Source organism: Neltuma alba, unplaced genomic scaffold (genome assembly GCF_004799145.2).
Source record: "Neltuma alba isolate B1F8T4 unplaced genomic scaffold, ASM479914v2 tig00013254_pilon, whole genome shotgun sequence".
NCBI classification, from domain to species: domain Eukaryota; kingdom Viridiplantae; phylum Streptophyta; class Magnoliopsida; order Fabales; family Fabaceae; genus Neltuma; species Neltuma alba.
Genome location: NW_021637548.1, coordinates 1 through 10,034, shown reverse-complemented (window position 1 = coordinate 10,034; position 10,034 = coordinate 1). Strand labels below are relative to the sequence as shown.

General features: G+C 35.9%; 2 protein-coding genes and 1 long non-coding RNA gene across 3 annotated transcripts; 1 reads left to right on the top strand and 2 right to left on the bottom strand.

Moving 5' to 3' along the window:
• The first annotated feature begins 659 nt into the window (after window positions 1-659).
• LOC114735811 (uncharacterized protein At2g34160) lies at window positions 660-3,335 on the top strand. The gene is made up of 5 exons (XM_028923566.1): window positions 660-836; window positions 1,148-1,196; window positions 2,540-2,602; window positions 2,728-2,792; window positions 2,914-3,335. Exons 1-5 carry the CDS (start codon window positions 720-722, stop codon window positions 3,013-3,015), a joined length of 396 nt encoding a protein of 131 aa, XP_028779399.1. The 5' UTR covers window positions 660-719; the 3' UTR covers window positions 3,016-3,335.
• Window positions 3,336-4,416: 1,081 nt separating this feature from the next.
• On the bottom strand, window positions 4,417-8,482 carry LOC114735810 (pentatricopeptide repeat-containing protein At1g52620-like). The gene is given in 5 exon segments (XM_028923565.1): window positions 4,417-4,804; window positions 4,902-5,186; window positions 5,395-5,768; window positions 5,903-8,132; window positions 8,135-8,482. Coding segments are annotated over 3 exon segments (2,283 nt in total). The 5' UTR covers window positions 8,177-8,482; the 3' UTR covers window positions 4,417-4,804; window positions 4,902-5,186; window positions 5,395-5,757.
• Window positions 8,483-9,318: 836 nt separating this feature from the next.
• On the bottom strand, window positions 9,319-9,969 carry LOC114735806 (uncharacterized). Its single transcript, XR_003739300.1, has 2 exons — window positions 9,635-9,969; window positions 9,319-9,498 (listed from the first exon to the last, which is right to left on the bottom strand). It is a non-coding gene; the product is annotated as an uncharacterized LOC114735806 (long non-coding RNA).
• Between the last annotated feature and the right edge of the window lie 65 nt (window positions 9,970-10,034).

Genomic DNA, 10,034 nt, shown 5'->3' with positions numbered 1-10,034 from the left:
TCAGGAACTAAAATTCTAATTCTAACTATTAAAAATGATTAGGGTTTTATATCTCAATGACATCAAACACATGCCTTAAATTTTTTTTAAGGCAAGGTTGTGAGTTTAAACCTTTAATGAAGGTATAACGAGTATGTGACTTAAAAAAAAAAATGCACTATTTAAATTTTTTTTTTTGAAATTCATATCAGTATCTATCAGTCAACATAATGAAATATCACTTCCTGTTATTAATATAGATTTCAATAACTAATTTAAAAATATTAAAAAATTTATTTAAGCTAATTATTTATAATAAATATAAATTTTTCCAAGCTGTCCTTTCTAATTATTTACATTGAAACTACATCTTGATAAGGAATTCTTAATATGTGTAATTAATAGAGTTTTGGAAAAAATTTATATATTTATGAGACAAAAATAAATTAATTCCTTATATCTAAAACTAAATTTAATACTCCTGAATTAGCTCTTAAGTTAAATATATGTAAAATTTATAATAAGATAGAGGAATGCAACTAATTTTTTAAATCTTTTAGTGGGCCTGAGAATGAGATTATGGGCCGAGAACCAGTTCAGGCCCGGTCCATATAGAGGACCACTTTGCGCCTTATGCTTCGTCCTTGGCCCCTCCCCCGGCTGCAGTTCGTGTGGTTTGCATATTCAGAAGCCTGCAGAGAGGTTAGGGTTCTGAAGTTCATCAATTTGTGTTCACGGCAATGGAAGCCATCACGGAGGGTGTAAACAACATCAATATTTCAGATTCGTACAAAAAGAATCGTATCCAAGTCTCTAATACCAAAAAGCCCCTCTTCTTCTACGTTAATTTGGCGAAGGTTAGCTGCGCATCTTCAGCTTTTGTCGGTACTTTTTATTTTTATTTTATTTTCAGGAGGGTTAAAAATGGTGTTATTTTTTCTGGAAGTTTCCTTTCCTCCAAATCGTAGTTCGACTGTCGAGATTTAGTATCTTTCAATCTTGGTGGTTGGATGAAGGATAAACGCTCAATTATCTTCCTTCTTAAAAGAGCTGTGTTTAAGGCAATTTATCGTTTTGTTCGGAAACATTGAACGCTTTTGTATTGTTAAGTCATTTATTGGATACATTGGCTTTCTTTAGCTGGGCTGTAACTTCGTTTTCATTGCAGAGGTATATGCAACAACACAATGAGGTCGAGTTGTCAGCACTTGGAATGGGTATCAAATCTTAACTAAATGATTCTTTTTATATTCTTTTGGCCACCGTTCGCTCTTTCTGTTTTTTCCTTTTCTATTTTGCTGCACGTCACCTTTTGGAGCATTACTATTGGAAGTCATTGCCAATGGCTTTGTAGGCCAGTGGATGAAAGCTTACAAGTAGGAATTTGAGGGTTCAATCTCGCTTATAACCAACCTCAGCCATTAGTGTCTGCCCCTCTAAATTGGGGGGGGGGGGGGAATTAGAAGTCATAAGATGTTTGTGCTGAATGCGGATGTTGAGAATATTTGGAATACGTCGTTAGTAATATGAATATGTCCTTTTAAGTGATCAAAGCATGTTACTTACAGATTCAGAATATGGCTAGTACGCTTTGATTGATAAGTATATATCAGATCTTAGGAAGGAAGAAGTGGAGAACTTGCTAAGGTGTTTCCCTCTTCCCATTCCTTCCTCACTTGGCTTATTGATAAAATTTTAAAATAATGACTTTAAAAGCTGCTCCGTTTAATGAAATTATTTTAGAATGTAGACTTAGCATGCGTGTCTGGGCTTTGAAGGAAATGAAAACAGATGGATGTGTGACGGGAACATGAATGCCAGCTCAACAGTAAATTTGTAATTGCTAATTGGGACTATGTTCAAATGTTTAAGGGCTGGTGGAGCAAAGCTGACATTACCGTATAAGTATTTGATGTTTCTAAATGTGAAAAAGTTTATTCTTGAAATGGCATTGGATGTGAAGAAAATTTAATGATTAGTACTGCTGGAAATATTGTAAATTCATTGCGTATGTAATGTGAAAGAAAAATCGTTTTGCTTAAAATCAACTTTTAAAAAGATGATGAATTCATGAAGTAGTGTTTTGCCTATATGGCATTATGGCTCTTTTGGGGAAAAAAACGACAAGGAAAAGAAAATGGAGCAAATGAAAGTCGATATTGAATCTAGGGTGAGAGTCTAGACCCTAGACATGATTAACACTGATTGTTTTCATTTCCTCCTTGTTATCCTTATTTTGTTTGGTGGGCTATATCATCCTTATATTGTTTTACACGCTCTCTATATTGAGTTGCAGATAAGTAAAGGGAATTAGATTTGAGTATCCTGTCATATGCCTATTTAAGCTCAAGGCTGAAGCTCACTAGGCCTAATGTTTTTAATTATATATCTGCTTCCTTCCTCCTGTTTATTCAGACGGTTCATTTGCTTCCTAGGGGCAGTAAAACAACATTGCAAAAATGAGATGTATTTTTTTTCCCCCTTTCTGGCATTATCTTTGTCCCCAGCATCCCTATGTCTCAAGATGTTTTCTAATTTATTTTTTGCTTTTTATTTTCAGCTATTGCCACAGTGGTTACTGTTGCTGAAATTTTGAAAAACAACGGGCTTGCTGTTGAAAAGAGTAAGAGACTATCTTTTTCACCTCCTTATTTGGGAAATTTTACTCTCATTCCTCTCTCATTTTGATCAGCCTCATGGGAAAGGGTTGGGAAAATGAATTTGACTCGTGAATGAATCATAATGCAGAAATCATGACATCAACTGTTGACATAAAGGATGATTCTAGAGGCAGACCCGTCCAGAAGGCCAAGGTAAGGATGGAAACACTAGTTGCTGTCCCCAGAACATATCCTTTTGGGATGTCCTAGTCGTCCTGATTGAGTAGTCTTGGGTTTTGTATCAAAGTCTGACATTTACTGTAACTTGTTATAGATTGAAATATTACTTGGGAAGACCGAAAACTTTGATGAATTGATGGCCGCCGCGGCTGCTGAAGATGGTGAAAATGGAGAGATTGAGGAGCAGGGCGCATGAAGAGGGTTAAACGCTCCCCTGAATCTGGTGAAGATATGCTGTGTGATGACTTGCATTTTTGTTCTTAGGATGTAGTAGCTAACCATAGAATTCATTTCAGACTAGCCCGGAACATTTAGTTCCAAATTCCTCTCTCTCTCTCTCTGTTCTTTTTTCCTTTTTACCCCTAGAAAAGGTTTTTGTGTTCTCTATCCTTCATTCCTCTTGCTGTCTGTTGAGATCACTTTTTCATTATTCATAGCGAGGATGCGTTGTTGTGTTTTTAAGAAGTGATGACACTTGGCTTTCAGCAAATATCAGCTCTCATCTTGCCAATCGTAGTCAGTCTTCTGACATCTGGTGATAACAGCTCCGAAGCCGTGAAAAGGTGTCGAATTAGTTCAATGATTGCTCTCTCAGTCCTTCTCGTAAGAATTTTCCTAATATAACATTTTATAATATATTTTGTTGAAATTGTTAATTTTTAATTTAGTATACCTAAACCAACTATAAAACTTCCAGTAATTAATCAGACTTTTCTAACTAATGATTTTTATTGAACTTTCTCGATTTATAGTAGTTAAACAATTTGTCCTTATAAAAAGACTTTGAGAGTATTATTTAAATCATCAAATGCCTTTATATGTATATCTGTGTATATATGTGGTTGTAAAATTTAAAATTTGTACCATCGTTTTTAGTCACTAGGAATTATTATTCTCAAGTCAAATCCCGTAGACGTTAAAACACGGCAGAGCATACCAGTTGTTAAGTTTGTTGCTAGTATTAAGTCAAAGATAAAGAAGAAAGAGTAATGCTCGGACTCGTAACAGATACTGTAATTCGGTTTTAAGGATGACACTTGGTTGCATGTGATGATATGATGCATTCCCTTTATGGAAAATTATTTTGTTTTATTATTTTTTCAATTGAAATGTTAAACATACAAAATTAAAGTGAGTTGTACTTTCTATTTATCGATATCCATCAATGTGCGATAGCCCACATGAAGGCTAACAGAAAGTGAAATACTAACGTCAGTGGCTAGTTAATACATTCATTGACTTCCTTATAAATGGCATGTGAAAATAATATTCCAATTTCTTACTAACATGATTAATTTTGTTGAAAAGACCCTTGTTAGATGGCTAATGATACTCTCTATGATCTAATGATCATACTTAGAACCTGCTTCGCCAAAAAAAAAAAATGTGAGCCTGCATCAATATATAATATAAAATATATGAATGCAAGTTATAAAATGAATCATTTATTAAATTCTTTTACACAATATATGACATTGACATACATTTGGAATTATCACCTCAACAGGGTGGATTTCTTCGATGAGTATAAGCTGGAAACATCACTTGCTTTTATCATGAGCCTTAAAAAAATTTCGTTCACATCTCCTCTCAAATCTGCGAAGATCAAAGGAGATATATTTCACAAATATGAATAAACAAATAAGATATTATGTAATCCTTTTTCTATATCCAGAAATGATATAAAATTATTAGGGCTTTGAATCCAAGCTCAAAACCAACATGCACCCGAACAGAGTCAATTCACAAAGAAGGGAAGAGATGCCAAGTGACACAAGCACCTGGTCAAACTAATCAAGACAATAACAAAATGTCTCGTGTACTTTAATCCAAGGTCTTCATCTGTAGCCACAGCAATATCCTCCAAGGTGTCCAAACGACAAGAAGGTGGGCGTTCATTTTATTTATTATTATTTTTTTTTTTTTGCAGTTCTTTGTGAACCTTTGTATTGACCCCACCATAGAAAACATCAACTGTGGCAAACCTGGAAAAAACGCACAACCCTTCAGGGCAAACTCATTGTGCCAGGCTACTACTACCAGCAAACCAATTCCAATGTACTTCGTCAAATAGAGACATACCTGATAACTTGTTCACTTCGGTAGCAAAGAAAGAGGCACAGCTTGGCCAGGAACAGGATCAATTTGCTGAAGTGTCGAAGAAAAGGGAAAAAACACAGTTTTTCCCACATCAGATTTTGCTTGGCAAAGGAAATGCGTTCCCTAGATAACTTGAGGGCTGCAATCTTGTTGCATTGACAAAGTCGTAGTGGACATTTAAGCATATATGACCTTCCTGGATCCTTCTAACGGAAAGTTAACAAACCAATTTTCGTGACGTAATCATGATATGGTAGTGGTGATTATCTGAGAAAATAAAAATAAATAAAGACAAATGATGAATTTTAATACTGATATGGAAATTTAAATATAGAAGAATTGAGCAAATAAGTGACAGACAAACAACGGTTATGTTCAATGTCAACCTCGATAATCAGTGTAATTATTCTCTAGAAGGGCAAAACTGGTAAAGGGAATGAAGCAGACTAATTTAGTATGTATATGAATAAACTACCTGCACAAGACAAAACAGATTTAATATTTCTTTGCTGTTGCTGGCAGCTTTCTTGGTGTTTTGAATTATTGGAGAACAAACAATGTCAAAAACCTGTCAGTCCATCAAAGGTATGTTCGTCAAATGTTTATCAACTGGGATTATTGGCACAATCTCTGATAGAGTACCATCATCAAGTATATGAGGATCCTGAAAGGGCCATATTTCTCAATTTCCTGAAGCAAATGGAAACCTCATCAAATACAATCACGTCCATTATTCTGCCAAGGAAACTGATTTCTTTCGTTCATAAAATACCCTCGCTCCCTATGACATTATAACCTTGAGATGTATTGGCTTTGTTGATCAGAAAACCTTGAATCTTCAACCAACGCCTGCAAAATATATGAAGCCTCTGAAACCCTTTGGTATAGAAATTTGTCTAATTCCAGAGAGTACTCAACAGCTGTTCGGAGATCAATCTTTTCTAGATCACAGGATATAATACCACTCCATTCATTTGACCTACCTTGTACGCCTAAGCCATGCAGTAGAGCAGCGAAAATTACAGAATCCCAAAGGAATCCCTTAGCCAGCATCTTGTTTTGCAATGATAGAGCAGTATCAACCATTCCATGTTTACAAAGACAAATAATTATAGAATTATAAGCAGCAGCAATTCGGTTCCATCCATCAGAAATCATCCTTGCAAAGAAATGCAAAATCAAGGACTTGACATTATCATTAGACTCATCTTCATTAAAACTTGCTCTAATTGTATTATTTGTTAAACAATTTATCAGATAATGGAATGTGGCATCACTAGGAAGACACCTGTTCAACAGCATTAGTTCAAAATAGGACGTTGCTTTTGCAATTTTACCAACCTTGCAAAAACCCCCAATTAGTATGGTGTATGTGACCACATTAGGTTCTAAATTAAAAGAGTTCATGCCTCTGAAAGCATTTTCAGCTCTGCTCAAATCTGCCTTCCTGCAGAATCCGTTGATCAAAGTGGTGTAAGTGACCACATTGATCTTACATTTCTGTTTCAGCATCACGCCAAAGATCTTGAGTGCACTATCAGAGTCTTGATGCTTCACATATCCGTCTATAACTGTTGAATAAGTATATTCATCTGGAACATGACACGCCTTTCTCATCCTATTGATGCATGATAGAGCGTCTGTCATGTTTCCAAGTTTACAGAAACCCTTAATCATGGCATTATATCCCACTGTTCCAAGGTCCACACCCTTGTCAATTGTGAGTTCAAAAACTTTTTTTGCCTCGTCAAGTTCACCATTTCTGATAAAACCATCCACCAAAGTGGCATAAATGTATGCATCAGGTTGAACTTTTTGTTCAAGCATTTCCGATAATAGCAGTTTGGCAGCAGGAAACCTTCCTTTCTTACAAAGGCCACTCATCAGAACATTGTAAATTTGAGCATCAGGGAATACTCCCTTTTCCAGCATCTTCTCTCGGATCATCAACGCACCATCTATTTCCCCTGCAACAACAGCTCCATGAATAAGAGCTCCATAAGAAACCAAGTCAGGCTGATCTCCTGTTTCAGCAATCTTAACAAGCATATTCGATGCCTTAACATAATCCCCTTGTCTGCAATAGGCATGCATGAGGGGAGTATAACTAAACTTATTAGGCGCCAATCCTCTCTTTTTTGCCTGCTCAAGGAGGTCATCAGCTTCCTTAAGTCTCCCACTCCTGCATGAACAGTTTATCAGAGTATTGTAAGTTGTAATATCTGGTTTACATCCATTCTCAATCATCCTTCTCGCCGTGTCAACTGCTTCATCTACCAAGCCATGTTTGTATTTAGCATCAATAATCTCATTATACACTTGCACGTTCACTTTCAATCCCCTTTCAGTCATTTCTGTCAGAAGCAAATCAACCGCTTCAAATTCCCCAGACTTGCAAAATCCATAAATCATAGCCCCATAAGTTTCTAATGTGGGCAAAAATCCCTTCAATTTCAATTCCTTGAAAACTCTGTTTGCACCATTCAGGTTGCCATTCTTGCAGTAACCATCAATAATTGTATTGTAAAATACAATATTTGGTACGCAATCCTTTCCCCATCTGTCTTCAATCAACTTCCGACCTTCCTCAACCTTTCCCTCATTGCAAAGGCCCTTCACCACGATAGAGGTACTATAGTTATCCACAATGGTACCTTCGCCCTCATCTCTTCCAGACATTTCATCATACAATTGACGTGCAATTTCTACTTTCCCATGTTTCACTAAAGCTTGAAGCAATGAGTTACAAGCCACGGTACTAGGATAACAATTATGCATTTCACGCGTCGTATGAACTAACTCGAGAGCCCTATCAGCCAACCCAGAATCTCCGCAAGCCCAAATAATAAAGCTCAATGTTTCAGGGGTGGGCTTTATGTTCTCCACTTTCATGTTCTTCAACACCAATTCAATCTCTGAAAACAATCTAAACCTCGCCAAAAGTTTCAGAAGCGAAGAATATGCTGTCCCGTCTAGGGAACAAGAGTACGGTCTTCTGTTAGCCCAATCAAAGAACTTCAAACCCAGTTCTGCGTTGTGTACTCGATCCAAAACGAAATGCGCAACATCGGAAACGAGTATTCCGGATTCTGCGAAGTGGGTTTCGAGGGAATCTTCCCATTCCTCATGGGTTCTAAGGATGTCGACGGCGTCGAAAACAAGCTTCTTGATACGAGGCGTGAAGGCCATAGGGTTAAAAGAGGTCTTTTTGCGTTGTGACGACGGGTTTTGATTAGGGAAAGAATTGCTTTCGACATTGGGACTGAACAACGAACGAGGAAAAGTTTGAACTTCGAATATTGTATTCATTTGTGAGCTCAAATGCTGTACGCTGTTCTTACATGAGCTCTTTCGTTAAGTACTTCAGAGTATTTGCAGAATCTCACGTCAAAGATTCAGAAATCTACTCACTCCAAAAGCGGAAGGGATGATGTATCAAAAAAATGGCGGAAGTGACGCTAGGCGCGGACCTCGTGGACTAGAACATAGCCACATAGGTTCCCAGGCAAGCAAGCCAGCTGCAAAATGTTACTCAAACCCAGGTCATTGCTAATTTGCCCATCTTGCACCAAGAACTGGTTTAGATTTTGGGGGCGTTTGGGATCCTTAAAAACAATTAAAAAAATTAATTTTATGCATATCGGAAAATTTTTTTTACATCAAACGATGTTTTTATTTTTTTTGAGAGCATACACGATACTTCAAGAATTGAAAGGTGAAACCAGATTTTGTTGTCAGGAACAGCGAGAATCGAATTTACAATTTTATGAATTATAAACTGATTTCTTACTAATTATATCAATTCTTATTAGGAGGAAACTCACAAATTTTGGCGGAGTGAAGTAACTTCTCACAATTTTAGCCTCTTGCAATTTAATCCTTTACTATTAACTTGGTGCAATTTAATGTTTCAAGTATTACTAGTTATTTTAGTCTCCATGCATCTTAATTTTCTGTTTCTTTTTTTGCCAACGCAGACGTCTTAATTTTCTAGAAGCACAGTGACCAACAGATTAAATGATAAAAACTTTAAAAGAATCGAATGACCTAGACCTGGACTAAATTGTAACCAAATTATGAGGACCGAATGATTAATTTTTTTAACGGAGGGCACTGATTCCACCAATGGATATGAAGAGTTCTGTCAAGGGGCAAAATGAAGCAGCAATGCAGCATGTGTTAGGGGTAGCCCGAGCCAATATTAAAGGTTGAATATGCACAATGTAAAGCAGAAATGGTAGGATCAAGAATCATAATTTGACCGATTTCTATTAATATTGTATAGTTATAACGATACATCCTTTGTTTCGTTATTATTTTTTATTCTTCCTCTGCATGTGACATTCCATGTTCCTTAAATTGGTAATAATATTAGTCCATCAAGGCATACATTAGGACAAAAATAAAAGTCAAAATTCACTACTTTGGATTAATTCATAACATTAAGTTGTCAAATGATACAAAGGATAATCCAATATGACATTGACACCCTAAAGGAGGTGCCGGCTCTGCTTACAATAACAATCTTTTATTCTTTTGAAGTTATTACCAGCAAACCCAAAGCACCAATTAGAATGTACTGCAAGCAAAACCAAACAAGGTTAGCGAACTGGGAAATTTCATGAACCTAATTTCAGACCATTCAAAATTTACATAATTCCGATATATAAGCAAGTATAAATCAAGTTCAATGAGGATCGGCACTGGTAAGACACCTTGATGATAGGCTTTTCAGTCATAATGATAGTCACCCAGCCAACATAAGGTAAGAACCTGCGAAATAAAAATTTAAGCACTATCAAGATCTATCAGAATTAAATGTATTTTAAAAAAAAAAATCCATCAGATCTTATATGAAGTGAATCATATTATACATGACTAATAAATAATACAATTTTTCTATAAATCTTATATTAAAATGAAATCAGCTAAAGCAAAAGTTGAATTTTGAAAATAACAAATTCATTACCAGTTAGTTCTTTCATACATTGTGATCACTTGACAAAAGGACTAAAATGCATTGAGCTTGTAATTTTGGGGGATTGAGAGCTGCATTCACTAATTCCCGAAGTTCAAAAGTAAATAGGTCCAAATTATAAGTTAAAACTACAATTA